The 18221-nt window shown below is 47.2% G+C and overlaps 1 protein-coding gene across 1 annotated transcript in view; it reads left to right on the top strand.

Moving 5' to 3' along the window:
* LOC142214341 (NACHT, LRR and PYD domains-containing protein 12-like) overlaps positions 1 to 2779 on the top strand; it is a 176738-nt gene extending 173959 nt beyond the window's left edge. The window contains exon 19 of the mRNA XM_075283269.1: positions 2664 to 2779. Coding sequence (XP_075139370.1) covers positions 2664 to 2709 — 46 coding nt within the window. The 3' untranslated portion in view covers positions 2710 to 2779. The remainder of the gene's footprint in view (positions 1 to 2663) is intronic.
* Positions 2780 to 18221: the final 15442 nt, after the last annotated feature.

Below are 18221 nucleotides of genomic sequence, written 5' to 3'. Positions count from 1 at the left end.
TTAGCGCCAGTAGACACCTGGCGGCTATGGCAGCCGCCCGACTCCCGGGCGGTCGCCATAGTTACACACCCGGTATGCGCCGTACTAGTATGGCGGATGTCAGGAAAGGGTTAAAGAGGACCTTTCACCACCTCTACCATGTCCAGCTCTTTACATCATTTAATAGACACTGCTCCACTGATTCTCGAACAATTGGTATTTTTTCTCCAGCCCTCACCATTCCCAAACAATAAGTGCTGTTAGTTTTGGTGTCTGATTTTCTATTTATGGACCAGAGCAAAGGACCGCACTTCACCAGAATGGATAACAAACCTCTTTATTAAAGTTCAGCACAACGCGTTTTGAGCATAAATTGCCCTTTTTCAAGTGCAAAAGAACTGCCGTGGTGTAATTATAAATTAATTAATATCTCAAGGTATGGGTACTGGTGCACTTAACCCAGGACAAAAATTCAGGGCAATGTCTCCCTAGACTTCCCCCTTGCTAACCAATTGTGCAGATCCTTGCTCCATCTCGAGCTGATGCTCTCTTGCAGAATTGGTTAAGTTCTGTAGCACCTGAATAGGGAACTCCTGTGACTTCTCTGCCCACCCCAACCAGGATGGTGGCGGGATCCTTGTGTTGTCTCATCATCGAAGTTGATAAATAGGGATAGAATCGCCAATTCGTTTCCCAGTTTGGGAAATGGCCTCTGAGTCCATGCTTTGCTTTAATGACAGTCTCTATGGGCAGCAATATGAAAGCAAACAGCATCATCTTTCTTCTGGCTTTCTATCTCAGGAAGACATCTGTCTGCAAGTGTGAGTTATGGCTCTCTTCAGATAATTTTTTACAACCATTTCACCAAATCTGTTTAATGCATGTGAAATACGGATGCAAATGATTGTAATTGGCTGGCCATCTACAGAGCTACAATGTAAAAAAAGAAAAAAGAACAATTCGAGCTTAACGTTGCTTGGTGTCACTAAACTCTAGCTGCTGCAGCACATGGCTAACACTGAATTCTTGCTTCCGCCTGATGTTTTTCTTGCTGCAGCTGTGGAGATTTTTTGCTGAATTGCTGATGTTTCTTTAATCCTGTTCTTTATGCCAAGATAAAAGCAGTATCTTGAAGCAAGAGGTTTAGTAATGACTGGTTGGAAAAGGTTAAAAAGGGAAACTGGGTGGCATAGTGATTGCAGGGATGTATACAGAATGATTGTAGTAATTCAACCATGGCACAACCTGTGTGGGTCTCCTGGTTGACGGTGGTTGTGTGCCCTTGATGTGAGATATACTGTATATACTCGAGTATAAGCCGACCCGAATATAAGCCGTGGCCCCTAATTTTAGCACAAAAAACTGGGAACCTATTGACTTGAGTATAAGCCATGGGGGGGGGGGGGAATACACCATTGCAGATAAAAAGTCTGGTCATGTGTATTAAAGCTTAGTAACTCCATGTGCCTCATAGTAATAGCAGTTAACCCCATCATCTCCCTCACATTAACCCCTGTGTGCCTCACATAAGAGTTACTGATATGTGGGACATATGGCAGTAATAATTAGGTATCTTCATAATTAAAGTCCCCCCATGTGTCTCACATATTAGTAACCTTTATATAGGGCACACAGGGGATTAATATGAGAGACATGATGGGGTTAACTGCTATTAATGTGAGGCACATGGAGTTACTGAAACTAAATTAATAACCCCAAATGCCTGACATTACTAGGAATAGTAACCCCAGCAGGTACCGGTGTGTTACTGTCATGTTACTGTAGCTTCCTCTCCTCGATAAGACAGACATCTTCTATAAGACACAATGAATCCTGGCCACTGACTTATCTGTAGATGTTACATTCTAGTAGCTCCAAGACCTTTGATGCACTGAGTAGCACTAAAGGACCTCCCCCTTCGTTTAATTTATGCAGGTCCTTCAGTTCTCTGCGCTCCGTGGACCCTGACTCGAGTATAAGCCGAGGGGGGCTTTTTCAGCATAAAAACTGTGCTGAAAAAGTCGGTTTATACGACTTATACGACCATATGGTAATTAAAGAAGGGGGCCTATAGAAGTTAAAAAGGCAAAGCTTGTGGCTCACTTTAAGTAAGGATACAATTTCCAATCACATAACATAAAGCTACAACATCCACATACAGACCTCTCCACAATGCAGGTGTGAGTGGTATTTGCTCTTTACTCTAGTCCTGATCCATTCGATCTTGGCTCCAAGTGCCCTCTTCTGGGAACTAACTTGGTTCTTGCTTTCAGCCATTACTAGAGGAATGTGGGGTCCATGTAGTTTCGGATAAAAGGGGTTTGTAGGGTTACCATCTAACTTCTCTCAGCTTCTAGAAACATGTAAGAAGATGCTACATATACAGTAGTTTGCAAGATGACACACCAGCAATGGAATGACATGTTCATTCTTAAAGATGCAGTGTTAAAGTCTAGAAAAGTGCAAAACATTGTAAAACATAAAACATTAGGAAAGACACTTAGAAGTATCAGTAAAAAAACAAAATCCTTCAGCATCACCAGATCTTTCCATTCTGGAAATCAACCACAAGATTGTACACACCGTATTGTATCCTCAGGATGAATAATTCACTTACTACTCTAGTCCTTGGAAAATCCCTGTAATACAAAGTCACTGAAATTGGAGTTTCTGTTTTTTTCTAGGATTAATGATAATGAATGTCCTGAAGTGGAAAAAAAAGAAGGATAAGAACGTTTTCACAACTTTCAACAAGTTCTAAAGATGCAAATAAAAAATGTTTTCCCAAGTGAAGAAATGGATGGAATTTACAAAAACTAAATCTTATGTATCCAGTTTTTGGGCACAAGGTTTGACGTCTACCATCAGTAAAAACATCAAAAACATCTTTTTCAAATATTTAATTAGATTTTATCAAGATGACAAATTAAGAAAGGCTAATCATCTCCTACCTTTAGATGTCTTCTCCGCACTGCCGTTCTGTAGAAATTACGGTTTTCGCCGGTATGTAGTTCTCTCGCAGCACTGGTGGCGGTCCTCAGCACTCAAACAGCACTGGGGCGTCCCCAATGCTGCGAGAGAACTCTCCAGCGCCACCTCCATCTTCTTCAGGCACGTCGTCTTTCGGCGCAGGCGGTGAAACTTGTAGGCCTCGGGCAGAGCCGACTGCACATGCCTGCAGCCACAAGAAAATTGACCACTTACACAGTAAGTAAGCGGCCATTTTCTTGTGGCCTTTGGGAATGCGCAGTCGGCTCTGCCCGAGGCCTACAAGTTTCACCTCCTGCGCCGGAAGAAGACGCGTGAAGAGGACATTCCTGAAGAAGATGGAGGCGTCGCTGGAGAGTTCTCTCACAGCATTGGGGACGCCCCCAGTGCTCTTTGAGCACTGTTAATATCACTCACATCTATGAGGTTTTTTTTTACAACTGTCCCCTCTCTCTTTTTTCCTATGGATTTATATTATTTATGTTCATACCATTCATTTATCTGTGTCTTCCTCCCTCTTTAAGGGCATACGCCACATTCATGATTGGATTCAGTTTGTTTGCTTTTCATATGGGTATTATGTATGCTGTACAAAGCTAGGTCAGTATGAACACCCAGGAGCTCTGCATTTTTCTAGTGTCTGGAGTTTAATGGATGAATAAAAAATTTGGATTTTTATATTATTGAGTCAGAAATACTTGCGTTTATTTTTTGCATCTTTGTTGGATTTACTGAGTCTGTGTGGGACACTATGTAAACTATGAAAATTTGACCACTGGTATTGAATGCAAATTGTGACTCCCTGTGGTGAGATTCTTAAAGGCATCCTATCATTCAGATAGAATTTTTTGTCCCTAACACATCAGAATAGCCTTAAGAAAGGCTATTCGTCTCTTACCTTTAGATGTCTTCTCCACGCTGCTGTTCCGTAGAAATCCCATTTTTCGCCAGTATGCAAATTAGTTCTCTCACAGCACTGGAGGTGGGCCCCAGCGTTCAAACAGCACTGGGGACATCCCCAATCCCTCCATCTTCTTCAGGAACATCCTCTTCCTGTGTCTTCTTCCGGCACACGCGGTGAAACTTGTAGGCCTCCAGCAGAGCCGACTGCACATGCCCATAGGCCACAAGAAAATGGCCGCTTACTATGTAAGCGGCCATTTTTCTTGTGACCACGTGCATGCGGAGTAGGCTCTGCCCAAGGCCTACAAGTTTCACCACCTGCACCAGAAGAAGACGTGTGAAGAGGACGTTACTGAAGAAGATGAAGGCGGCGCTGAAGAGTTCTCTTGCAGCTTTGGGGACGTCCCCAGTGCTGCGAGAAAACTTATATGCATACCGGCAAAAACCGAGATTTCTTTGGAACAGAGGCGCGGAGAAGACATCTAAAGGTAGGAGACGAATAGCCTTTCCTAAGGATGATAGGATCCCTTTAAATTACTTATTTTTGTATAAACTGTAATACAATATATTAGCAATGGATTATTAGTAAAGACTAGAAATGGGTGAATCAGTTTGTAATCAGCCAAATTCAACCTAAACATTCAAATTTGCTTGTTTTTTCAAAAAACAGAACAATTTGGCACTCATGCCTCAAAGCAAAACAGGTAAAGGTTCGTGTAAGGTGACAAAAATAAAAAAAATATTTAATCTCACCTTCCGCCACTTCCTATGGGCCTCCTTGCAGCCACAGGCACTGCCTGAAAAGTGACATCACAAGACGTCACTGAGGAGGCAGAGCAGAGTCTTCCAAAATAGATGGAACAGTGTGCTCCACTATCATAATGTGGCGATGGGTCTAAGCCATGGCAAATGGACAGTATGAACAAAGAAAGAAAAAGCCCATGGCTAAAGGTGAAGGTGCTCAACCTAATAATATACCAAAAGTATAACAAATCTTTATTGGACAAAAAAAAATAAATTTGGATTAAAAACTATTGAAAGAAAACCAGACAGTAGAATCTAGAAAATGGTTGGAAAAGATTGTAATAGTTGGCGAGGCCTTCAAGTCTGTATGTGCAGACGGTGTGTGGGGTATATAATCTATAAAGCTGACCCTGCCAATGTAACCCAACAACAGGTTACCACGTGGTTTGCGAGCAATATATATAAATCTAACATGTGAAAATATGCAGAGGCAGGTCATATAACCAAGACAATGTAAATCATGATATACCCATGCCCATGTATGTAAATGTAAACTTTATTGATGACTTTGTATGTATTATGTAAGTGTTTAGTACGACTCTTTTGGCGCTGTGACCTGGACAATGGTAAATGTCAGCGCCAATAAACTTCCTGGTTGTGTTCAGAGGGTATAGCATAAGAATACCCCTCTAGTAAGGCTCAGAAGGGTATTAGATTATACCTGTATGTGACAATCAGAGAGCAAAAGTATAGAATACTTTGTGATTGTTAGGAGATGGGGTCACATACAGGTTATACACAGATGATGATTATGATTTATTTCACATCTCTGTGCAGTCTTTAGGGCTGCTCCTCCCCCCCCCCCCTCCTCCTACAACAGCTCTTAAGATGCTTCCTGATACAGGAGAAGGGGTGGACATTTTAGAGCCCTATATCTCAGGACTGGATGGGGCTATGATAATGATTTTGGATTCGTTTTAAAGATGAGAATACCAAGATCTTCATCATAGCCTTTATAGTTTTGGAACTGTCACGGAGCAAAGGTATACGTCTTCCTCCGGAGGATATCTTGAATCAACACGGACGCAAGAGGACGGGAGACAACAGCAATTTATTGTAATCCACAAAGTTAGTAGCCGGCGGCGGTCACATCAACCGTAATAACAATAAGTCCACAGAAGTCACAACTCAATGATAGCTTTGGTTCCTTGGTCCTGTAACTAAATCCTGGCTCTCTGCAGAGCTGTGCACAGGTCGGCTAACACATACTAACTGTTAGCTATATACTATATACTAAGACTGTTACATCCTATATCTGTGGGTGGGAAGGGCTGAATCACAGATCCTTCCCCCCTCACCTATGCCAAACAGAGCAGACTCCCTGTCTACTATGGACAATGCACTGTCCAACATCTTCTTGGGGACACAATCAGATTATCTCCACCCATTGTCCTCACTGGTCCTCACTAGTTAGAGGGATTTGCATACAATGTGCTAACACACTAGACCCCAATCAGCCAACTACACATTGATGTATACAACAGGTTGGAGAATACATTCCACACCAAATATATATTACACATGGCCTATAGTATAGACTCTAACCATCCCGTGACAACCCCTCCCCCTCTCAAAACATGTGCATGACACAATTGGCCTACACAGGTAAATTGGGGAATGCACATCAGTCTCTATAGCTCATACGTCCTCCTGCCGGGATAACCCATCTGCGTTCTGGTGTTGGCTCCCTCGGCGGTACTGAATGGTAAAGTTGTAGGGTTGAAGGGCTGGCATCTGGCAGAAAATCCGGTGGATTCATGTTGGCTTCTCTCTGAGCTTGGCTTCGGGTCACTGCTCCCACAAAGTGGCACTGTAGATTTCCAACATCGTTGCCTAACAGAACATCGGCCGGCAGCCCGCTCATCACACCAATTGTGCATCGTTTTGGTCCATAACCATAGTCGAGTTCCACGGTAGCTTTAGCAATACGTCTCCGAGTACCCCCTGCCAACTCGATAGAAATGCCAGGGCCCTCCTCTAGGGCCTCAGGTCGAACCACTCGGGGGTCCGCTACCGTTAGGAAAGTGCCCGAGTCCCGGAATCCAACAACTGTTTGGCCATCCAGTAGGACCTCCTGCAAGTGCTTCCGCTGAAGGTTTGCGGGATGTGTGGCAGAGGGATGAATCCCATAGACCCCTGGAGGTGGAACAGATGGGTCATTCATGGAGTCATCTGGAAATGGGGCCAAACTTTCTGTCCTAGGGGTGGTTCCCAGGTAGTGAATAGGCCGGGATGCCACTGTGGCCCGTGCCCCCATGTTAGCAGGGCATCTAGCTTGCAAATGTCCAGGCCGCCCGCACCCAAAACATCTGCGCTCTAGAGTTCTTCCAGCAGGTCGTTGTCTAGGGACAGGGTTGTTCATACCTGGAGGCCGATGGGCTGGGGCAGGGGTAGAGGGTGAAGTGTAATCCTGAGGCCGGGCACGAAAGGTGGGTGGCTGGCTGAAGGGTGTCTGGGGGACGGTGGTAGTTTTCCGCTCCTCTGCAAACAACCTCTTCCACTGCGGCTTGATGGTCAGGCCCTCATCTGCAAGAGAAGCAGCTTGCTCAACTGTGGCTGGGTTCCGTTCCAGCACCCACTCACGGATCTCAGCAGGGCACTGGGAAAAGAACTGTTCCTTAAGTATGACTTGGAGGATCTTATCGACTGTGACAGCCTCCTCTCCTTCTAGCCAGCGCTTGCATGCTTGCTTCAACTTGTGGGCGAACATGTGGAAGGAGCTTCCCCCATTGTAAGACAAAGAGCGGAACTGAACTCGGTAGGTCTCTGGAGTGACTGCATAATACTTCTGCACCGCTCTTTTAATGGCCTCATTGTCCCGCTGATCACTAGGGTCCATGGCTCTGAGAGCTTCCGCAGCCCCATCTCGTAGGTGCCCCACCAGATACCGGACCCAATCCTTCTCTGGGACTTCCATCAGGTGGCACTGGTGTTCGAAGTCCTGAAAATATCCATCAACATCCCCAGCCGCTTCATCAAAGGTCTTGAAGTGTTTATGGGACACATATGGTGGTTCTCTCACTGTTGGGCTGGGGGTCGGCGTTTGATTATAATTCCCCTTAGTTATCTCAGCCATTCGTATTTCATGCGCCATTCTTTCCTTTTCATGCGCCATTCTCTGTTCCTCCTTCTCCGTTTCCTGATCCCTCTGTAACGCTCTACTCCTTTGCTCTGCAGTTGCTTCTAGCCCCAGCACTGCCAATTCCTCTTCATACAAAACAACCCATCTGCTCTTTTGGGTCTGTACCTGCCACTCCCGTATCTCTACTGTCTCCTGGGGGCAGCCCTCCTCATGGTCGCTTTGCAGGGTCATCTCCTTCAGTGCCTCGATCAGTTGCTCTTTCGTTCTTCCCTGGTAACTCAGGTTTAGTTCCTGGGCCCTTACTTGTAGACTTGCCATAGTCCAGTTCCTGTATTCTAAGGTTGTGGCTCCATTAATCGCTGGGCTGTTGTAGTCCATCTCGCTGTCCTCTGTTGATCCCACCGCTGCCAACCAGTTGTCACGGAGCAAAGGTATATGTCTTCCTCCGGAGGATATCTTGAATCAACAGGGACGCAAGAGGACGGGAGACAACAGCAATTTATTGTAATCCACAAAGTTAGTAGCCGGCGGCGGTCACATCAACCGTAACAACAATAAGTCCACAGAAGTCACAACTCAATGATAGCTTTGGTTCCTTGGTCCTGTAACTAAATCCTGGCTCTCTGCAGAGCTGTGCACAGGCCGGCTAACACATACTAACTGTTAGCTATATACTATATACTAAGACTGTTACATCCTATATCTGTGGGTGGGAAGGGCTGAGTCACAGATCCTTCCCCCCTCACCTATGCCAAACAGAGCAGACTCCCTGTCTACTATGGACAATGCACCGTCCAACATCTTCTTGGGGACACAATCAGATTATCTCCACCCATTGTCCTCACTGGTCCTCACTAGTTAGAGGGATTTGCATACAATGTGCTAACACACTAGACCCCAATCAGCCAACTACACATTGATGTATACAACAGGTTGGAGAATACATTCCACACCAAATATATATTACACATGGCCTATAGTATAGACTCTAACCATCCCGTGACAGGAACAAATCGCTGTTAAAAACGCTGCCATGAATTGAGATCTGCATTAGGATCTCAATGTCAAAAGCGTGTTCAACAGGTTATCTTTAAAATGAATCCAAAATCATCATCATAGCCCCAACCAGTCCTGAGATAATGGCATTAGTAGTAAGGACGTATTAGATAGCTACCCTGGGAGGACGTATAGAAACGTGGTTGGAAAGGAAAGGGTTAATATAACTGTGTAATAAGCATCACATAGCCAATATTCACTGCAATGCAGCGTAAGAGTTGTGGGGTTTTTCAGTCTGCACACTTTTTAAATGCCTTTGACATTTTTGGGCATTATTTATATAAAAACAAATGAGAAAATGACCATAAAATACCATACCTAGATCATGCTAAATTGTGAGCGATTTGAGCAACATACCAAGGTAAGCTAATTTAATAATCTCTTGACCTACAGGTAATATCAGGTCACAGCATTTATCTTAAAAATGCTATCAGGGTAAGGTAAGTCTCCGATGCCAGAAAAATGGCATAAATATTCACTGTTTTGTCACTCAAGATTGTTTTTACACAATAATTTAGAGCATTTTCTGATGTACTCAGAATGCGTCACAGTGTTATGACCTGGTCTTTGAAGTCTCTTTGAGTGTCTGAAGCGCATTCAGTGCATGAATCATTTGATGCATGGCAGGGGAATGTTCACTCTGGGCATGCGATTTCTGCGGTAGCACTCATATGTGGATGACGTGACACATGATGAGTTGCATTGTGGGTCAATGCCTTAAGTGTGTCTTTGCCTCTGAAGGGGTTAAGTCCCCTGCAGTGTTGCATTACAGGCTGTGTGTTCTGAGTGCTGCTTCCAATCACATTATTACTCCTGCTTCTTACTATTTAATTCCGCTGTGCATGCTGCCAGTTGCCGGTCTTAAAGGGGTATTCCCATAACTCTTGTTCACCAACCTGCAGGCTCTGCGCTCTCTTCACTTCCTGGTTTTCTCGGCACATTGGTGAGCGGGGTTTCACTTGCTGTGCTATGTTTGTACTCAGTAATGAGGGATTGGTTGTAAATGCATTACCACAGTATGAATCTGATGTAGAAGCTGATGTAGCAGAGCTGGATTTGAGTCAGCTTGCATTACATACAGAGGTACCGAACTCCTTATCTCAGCCCTTATCAGCCAAATTCAATTAAACCGGCTGATAAGTGGAAGAGCTGAAGATAAAGAGTTCAAAAATCTTGGAGCTCTCACCTCCCCCCTCCCCTATCTGAGGACCTCCGCTACTTGTCAGACATACACAGCTCAGAGCTAATTCCAGCACTCAGCCCCTCCCTCCGCCTGAGAGCAGGCAGCTACGTCACTGAGAGACTGAGCAGATAAGCCTGTGGTCTGGGGCCCGTGGTCATAGAAACGCATGTAAAAAATGCAGTGAATAAATTAAGATAGCGGCCAAACAAAGCAGTTTTGATAAAGCAATGTATTTAGGAAAAGTCTTAAATCAACATAAACTAGCAGTATAGATAGGATGCTTGCTATGGCACAACCCCTTTAAACTCCAGTTTCCAGTGTTCCTGAAATAATCTGTCTGAAACTGTTTTGTTCATCAGTGCCGGAGTTCTGGCACATTCAGCTTACCTTGCTTCCTGTTCACACCATCTGGGTTTTTGATAAGTATTGGACCTATTGTTCCAAGCATAGTTGTTCCAAGTGCAGTGAACCCTAGTCCTTTTTACTGCTTGGAGGTTTGGACTTTTGGTAGGGTTTTTGGTGTGTGATACTAAGTTCTGTTTATCCTATCCCCTTGCATAGTTTCAGTATTTCTGTGTTTCACGTTTTTTTCTGCTCTATACTTTGTGTTTAGAGATGAGTGAACAGTGAAATATTTGATATTCATTATTCGTTTCGAGTAGCCGCTCAATATTCGACTATTCGATCGAATATCGAACCCCATTATAGTCTATGGGGGAAAATGCTTCGCTACAGGGGAACCCACCATTCGACTCAGGAGGGTCACCAAGTCCACTATCATACCTCAGCAAATGATGCCAATAACTCTGCAATGCAACTGGGACAGCAGGGGAAGCATGCCTGGGGGTATCTAACAAGCCCAAGTCACAGTTTTACCCCACTATCACAGCCTAACAACTAAACACTTTCCACACTCAAAAAAACCTCTATCAAAGTGGGAAAATACCTGGAAACCTTGTTTACTCCCAAATTGTATGGACAGAAACCCAAATTTTACTCTAATGAAACCTTAACAAGCACCCCTTTAAATCATGTTGCCCATGACAACCACAGATGGAATAGGCAATGGCAAATCCAACAGTCCCCACCCTGACCTGTCATTGTGTGTGATGTGGTAAGACCTTCTAAAATTCACTTTTATGGCCCTTAACGTGAGCCCTTCCAAATTAAGTTACAGGGCCTTAAGCTGAGCTACCAGCAGAGATTGAGGCCCTTTAGGTGACGTCAGCCTCTTACCAGCAGAGTTTTAGCCCCTTAGAGTGAGTAGAGCCTTGCACTAGCAGAGTTTGGGGGAATCAGGGTGGATTGAGACTCTAACCAGCAGAGTTGGGGGAAATCAGGGTGCATTGAGACTTTAACCAGCAGAGTTGGGGGGAATCAGGGTGGATTGAGACTCTAACCAGCAGAGTTGGGGGGAATCAGGGTGGATTGAGACTCTAACCAGCAGAGTTGGGGGGAATCAGGGTGGATTGAGCCTAGTAGGAGCATAATTGTGCAACGCTGATGGTGCAGGAGGAGTATGAGGAGGAATTGTAGAGGGTGAGCACACACATGAAACTTCATGTCGGGGTGCTCGACACAGGTGGACATGAAATTGATGGGTCTATGCAGTGGCTGTTCATTTTGATCAGCGTCAGCCGGTCAGCACTGCGGTAAAGACCCTTTCCGAAAGCACGCTGGCAGCAGGGCAGGACAGGACTTCCAATGCGTGAAGAGCAAGTTCCAGCCACAAATCCAACTTGGAGACCAAATAAGTATAGGGCGTAGAGGGATCGGAGAGGACAGGGCTGTGGTCAGCCAGGTACTCTAGCAATATGCGCCTATACTTGTCCCTCCTGGTGACACTAGGCCCCTCAGTGGCGGTAGTTTGGCAAGTAGGTGCCATTAATGTGTCCCAGACCTTGGAGAGTGTGCCCCTGCCAGGTGTGGACCGGATGGCAGTTGTTCGCCTGTTGGAGGAACTCTCCTGTGTGTTGCCAACGAGAGTTGATGGAAACATCTCCATCATATTCTGCACCAGTTCCTTGTGGCAATGACTCATGCGACTGGCCCTCCCTTCAACCGGAATAAAATGAGAAACATTATTTTTATACCGGGGGTCAAGGATTGCAAAAATCCAGTAGTCGTTGCTCTCCAGGATTTTGACAATGCGTTTGTCAGTTGAAAAGCACTCCAACATGTACAGTGTTGGCCTAAAGTATTGGCACCCGTGCAATTCTGTCAGATAATACTCTGTTTCTTCCAGAAAGTGATTGCAATCACAAATTCTTTTGTATTATCTTCATTTAATTTGTCTTCAATGGAAAACCACAAAAAGAATTGTCAAAAAGCCAAATTGGATATAATTCCACAGCAAACATAAAAAAGGGGGTGGACAAAAGTATTGGCATTGTTTGAAAAATCATCTGATGCTTCTCTAATTTGTGTAATTAACAGCACCTGCTACTTACCTGAGGCACCTAACAGGTGGTGGCAATAACTAAATCACACTTGCAGCCAGTTGAAATGGATTAAAGTTGACTCCACCTCTGTCCTATGTCCTTGTGTGACCACATTGAGCATGGAGAAAAGAAAGAAGACCAAAGAACTGTCTGAGGACTTGAGAAGCAAAATTGTGAGGAAGCATGAGCAATCTCAAGGCTACAAATCCATCTCCAAAGACCTGAATGTTCCTGTGTCTACCGTGCGCAGTGTCATCAAGAAGTGTAAAGCCCATGGCACTGTGGCTAACCTCCCTAGATGTGGGCGAAAAGAAAAATTGACGAGAGATTTCAACGCAAGATTGTGCGGATGGAGGATAAAGAATCTCGACTAACATCCAAACAAGTTCAAGCTGCCCTGCAGTCCGAGGGTACAACAGTGTCACCCCGTACTATCCATTGGCGTCTGAATGAAAAGGAACTGTATGGTAGGAGACCCAGGAAGACCCCACTTCTTACCCAGAGACATATAAAAGCCAGGCTGGAGTTTGCCAAAACTTTCCTGAGAAAGCCAAAAACGTTTTGGAACAATGTTCTCTGGTCAGATGAGACAAAAGTAGAGCTTTTAGGAAAAGGCATCAACATAGAGTTTACAGGGAAAAAAAAGAAGCCTTCAAAGAAAAGAACACGGTTCCTACAGTCAAACATGGCAGAGGTTCCCTGATGTTTTGGGGTTGCTTTGCTGCCTCGGTGCCTGCGGCACTGGACTGCTTGACCGTGTGCATGGCATTATGATGTCTGAAGACTACCAACAAATTTGCAGCATAGTGTAGGGCCCGGTGTGAGAAAGCTGGGTCTCCCTCAGAGCTCATGGGTCTTCCAGCAGGACAATGACCCAAAACACACTTCAGGTCAGCACTAGAAAATGGTTTGAGAGAAAGCCCTGGAGACTTCTAAAGTGGCCAGCAATGAGTCCAGACCTGAATCCCATAGAACACCTGTGGGGGAGGGGGAGAGATCTCTTGGTGGCAGTTTGGAGAAGGCCCCCTTCACATCTCAGGGACCTGGAGCAGTTTGCCAGAGAAGAATGGTCTAAAATTCCAGCAGAGCCTTGTAAGAAACTCATTGCTGGGGGCGTGGCCTAGGACATGGCGCTGTGAAGACGTGGTCTCTCTGAGCTCCCGGACCCCGTCGGCAACTCACCTCTTCTCTCCGGTCCCAACGTTCTCCTGTCTCCAGCCACGCGATGGTCCGACGGGTGGGCCGAAAATCCTCCACTCCGGCCCGCATGGATCCCCCGATAGCGAGGTTTCTCCTCGCTGCAGCCTCTTCCAGCTCTCCGGCGGGGACTTCCAAAATGGCGCCGGCGCGCGCCCCCTGCCTGCAGCCTGAAGCTCTGGCTCCCTCCTCGCTCCGTCCGTCTGGGTCGGCTCTAGCTACGGACCTGTCCGGCTCCTCTCCTGCCTCCGCTCTGCTCTCCCCTGGCATGGGGACTCCTGGGGCTGCTACTGACAAGGTATGCCTTGCATCTGGGACTGTCTCCTCTGACCGCATGGCGGCCCCCCTCCCCCACTCACTCTCCACTGTGCCTGGCCCTGGCTGTCCCTGGACGCTCCCTGCTGCCCCTGTGCCCCAGTGTGGTGGAATGCCCCAGGAACATGGCTCCCCTCTCCCCCTGGACACTGTTGGTCTGCCTCCTCTCCTGGCCCCCTCCACAGCTCTGGTCCCTGGCCCTGATGATCCCCTGGCTCCGGTGGCCCAGGTTCTGACCCTCCAGGCCTCCTCCACTCTGCCTGCGGTTCTCCCTCCTGGGACCCCCCCTGGGTCAGTTTCTCTAACTCTGCATTCCTCCCTATCCACCTGGGATGACCCCCAAAGGCCTCAGCGACCCCCGGATTGTGATTTGGATTTTTCTTCTACTCCGGCGGCCCCTCGGGCCCCCGTGGACTCTGATTCCTCTGGTTCTTCCTCACATGCCTCCCTGTCTCAGGGGAGACCTAAACGCCCTAAGTTATCGGATATCTTGGAATTGCTCCGTGCTATGCCCACTAAACAAGACACAGAGGCTATGGTGCGCAGAGTGGAGGAGAAACAAGACAAGATTCTGACAGGGTTCAAGGCGGACCTTCACTCCCTTTCGTCTTCTGTTACGTCTCAACAGCAACGCACGGATTCTATCGATCAACGACTCCTTGCAGTGGAGGACTCTATCTACTCAACGCACGTTTAATCGCCATCTCATCCTACAAGTAGACGATCAGGAGAATCGGGGTCGCCGGAACAATATTAAACTGAGGGGCATCCCTGATGCTGTTGCCACCAAAGAGCTCCGCTCTATTGCAGTTTTGGTTTTCAACACCGTTCTGTCCCGACCGATGGATACAGAGATCAATATCGATAGGATCCACCGTGTGCTCGGACCTAAAAGAACCTCCTCCTCCGATCCTAGGGATGTCCTATGCCGGGTGCATTTTTACAAAGAGAAAGAGGACATTCTTCAGGCGGCCTGGCGCCATGGACCGGTTCCGTTCCTAGATGGCTCTATTACCCTTCTCCCTGATGTTTCCCGCCGCACTCTGGCGATGCGGCGTCTTCTGAAGCCTACTCTCCGCAAAATCCTGGACTCTGGAGCTACTTATCGCTGGGGTCACCCCTTTCATCTCCTGATCCGCCGAAATGGCGCCAACTTCGCTTTACATTCCCCTGGCCAGGTGGAGGATCTCGCCCATTTTCTTGACATCTCTGACTTGACTTTGCCGGACTGGCTGGAGTTCCCACTCCCGTCCCCTCTATCTGCTGCTGGCCTTTCCTCACCCCCACTGCCTCGACAGGGACGCCGTGGGATGGACCCCTTGGGGGCCCCTCTGGAGAACGTTTCATCTGGGCCGATAGTCTAGACTGTGCTGGGCCCTCCGAGGCCACTTGACTTTCGTTGTTTTATGCTCTTTTGTATTTCATCGTTATTGTATCTTTGTCTCCCCCGCGATTTGTTTCTCATGCTAAGTATTGTGCCCTGGGGGTGCATGGGGTGGATTCTTGTCCCCCCCCTCCCCCCTGTGTGTTCGCGGCGTTGCCCGCCCTCTTTCCTGCCCCCCGGCCTGCCAGGGTTGTTCCGTATGTGCTCTCCCTGCGTCGTTGTCTCTACATTTTGAGGCTTCGCCGTACGGTGGCCTGCTTGGGAGTGCTCCTTTTGTTTGCCTCTTCCACGGGGCGCCCGGGTTGGCCGGGGTATGGGCTGTTTGCTTCTCTCTAATTGTGGCTGGCCCCCTCAGCTGGCTTTCAATTGCGACCCCCTTTTCTTTTTTCATTATTGCTGTGTTGCCGGTGTGGGAATGGGTAGCTCTGAGTTCTGAACTACCTCTCCCCCACTTAGTTAGTTCTAGCGGCTCTCTGGGCGCATTCTGCGGCGTGCCCCTGAGACCTGCTCTAGTGGGTTTTCTCCCACTGATTGGTGTTTGCCCGAGCTTGGGCTAGCTAAGCTCGGTTCTAGCAGGTGTTTGCTTTTTGTCCTCTTGTTTTTGTTTGTTTGTCTACTTTTTTCCCTCTCGTCTCTTTTCGCTGCCCCTCCCTTTTCCCCTTCCCCCCGCCCATTCCTTCCACTTCTCTTCCCTGATCCCCTCCCCCTCCCTCATCTGTTTCCCTCTCGCCTTCCCTCCTCTCCCTTCCCCCTGGGGGTGGTCCCAGGCCCCCTGCCATGGATTCTTTGACCTTTTCCTCCATTAATGTGAATGGGCTTAATACTCCTGAAAAGAGGTCCTCCCTCTTGCGATTGCTCCTGTTTTGGGCTCTCCATCCTTCCCTCCGGGGTTTTCTCCAGGCCCTTTCCGCTCGTGGTTGAGGGCTGGTGTGCAGAGGGTCTTCCATTTCCGTGCCAATGGTCAGTGGCGCCCCCTTAGCGACATTCAATTAGACATGGCTCTCCCTGCTTTGGGGCCCTGGAGAGGGCTGCAGCTCACTCATTTTCTCTCCTCCTTCGCTGACCCGACCTCCTTTGATAGATCTCTTACGAGCTTTGAGAAAGCCTGTGTTGGCACTGGCCTTCAACGCCACTCCCTGTCAGAGTTTTATGCCCTTTTGGTCTCCCCTCCTCCGGACCACAGACCCTCTTTTCTCTCCAAGTGGGAGGCTGACCTTAACCTCTCCTTTTCGGACGCGGACTGCTCTAGAATTTTGGAGCTTGCTCGCAAGAGCTCGTTGGCCTGTAAATACCAAGAGGCGGGCTACAAGATCCTTACTAGGTGGTACCATGTCCCTTCCCTTCTACATAAATTTTTCTCGTCTGCCTCTCCTCTTTGCTGGCGATGTGGTTCGGAGGAGGGGACACTTCTCCATGTTTTTTGGAGCTGCCCAGTTCTGAGAGAGTTCTGGGATGGTGTCCATCGTTTAACGTCCCAAATTTTTCAGACTGATCTGCCGAATTCCCCGGCCTGCTTCCTCCTTCATCTGTCTGGGGTCTCCCGCAAGGCCTACCGGAAGTCTGCAGTTCGACACCTGATTAACGCAGCTAGGGCCTGTGTCCCGGCCTTGTGGAAATCCCCTAATCCCCCGTCTCTTTGCCACTGGGTTTGCAAGGTGGAGGACCTCCAAGCTATGGAGGATCTCTCGGCGTCCTTACGAGATGCCTATGATGTCTTCCTTGGGGCCTGGACCCCTTGGATCCTCTTCCAGGGCTCTGACCAATACAGGTCCATTGTGGGCTGTGGGTGAGGTCTTGGAGTGGGTGTGTCCCGGGACTCCCCCCCCTCCCCCCTTTTCTCCTTTTTCCCTATTCCTTTCTCCTCCCTGTTGGCTTCCCCCCGTTTCTCTTTCCCCTCCCCCCCCCCCAGCTTACCTCTTGTCCCCCCCCCCAGATGGTTTTCTCCTGTTTCATTCTGTTCCCCCTTCGTCCTCTTTCATTTTATGTAGTGACACAGTGTCGGCTGCTCCTCCCCCGTATTGTTGGTTGTGGTGAGGTTCGGCCTTTGAATTTGTCGGGCGACCCTCGTTATGGTTGGGTCCCCCGTGTTCTGTTATGTGATTGTTTTTGATTCATATATCTTTTATTTTCTCTCCTCTGTGACCTTGTTTTCATAAATAAAGAATTTATAAAAAAAAAAAAAAGAAACTCATTGCTGGTTACCGGAAGCGGTTGTGCGCAGTTATTGTGTCTAAAGGTTGTGCTACCAAGAATTAGGCTGAGGGGGCCAATACTTTTGGCCCATTTTTGAAGTTTTGTGTAAAATGATCAATGATTTGACTTTTTTCATTCTCTTTTGTGTTTTTTCACTGCAAGCAAAATAAATGAAGATATTACCAAAGAGTTTGTGCTTGTAATCGTTTTCTGGAAGAACACGAGTATTATCTGACAGAATTGCAGGGGTGCCAATACTTTTGGCCAACACTGTATACTATAGACCACCCCACGTGCATCACCATAGAACTGGCTTCCTCAGAGGTGTTGGGTGCCAGTTCTCAACCTTCCTAATGTTAATGACCTATACTAAGACAAGGCATCAATATACAGTCTTGGATAAACCCAATCTACAATAGTTTTACTATTAAACAATGGACTATGAATAACTCTGTATCAGTGGGTAACTCCCCATGAGTCAGTCATGTTAGTTATCGTGAGACACATGTTGTATACAATAACTCTCATACACTAAGTTGTTTTCTGAGATGGCAGAGGTTATGGTCAAGCAGTAATATGTCTTCACAATTTTTGGGAGATATCGGTTCAAACCATCCTTATATCTTTGGAACATTTTCTCCACCATCTCACTCCAGAAGACTTTCCTGTAGGACTGGGCCATAGGGGAGCATGTGA

Source organism: Leptodactylus fuscus, chromosome 7, assembly GCF_031893055.1.
Source record: "Leptodactylus fuscus isolate aLepFus1 chromosome 7, aLepFus1.hap2, whole genome shotgun sequence".
In the NCBI taxonomy this organism is placed as follows: domain Eukaryota; kingdom Metazoa; phylum Chordata; class Amphibia; order Anura; family Leptodactylidae; genus Leptodactylus; species Leptodactylus fuscus.
Note: the sequence above shows the minus strand (reverse complement) of the source record. Positions and strands in the feature narration are given on the sequence as shown.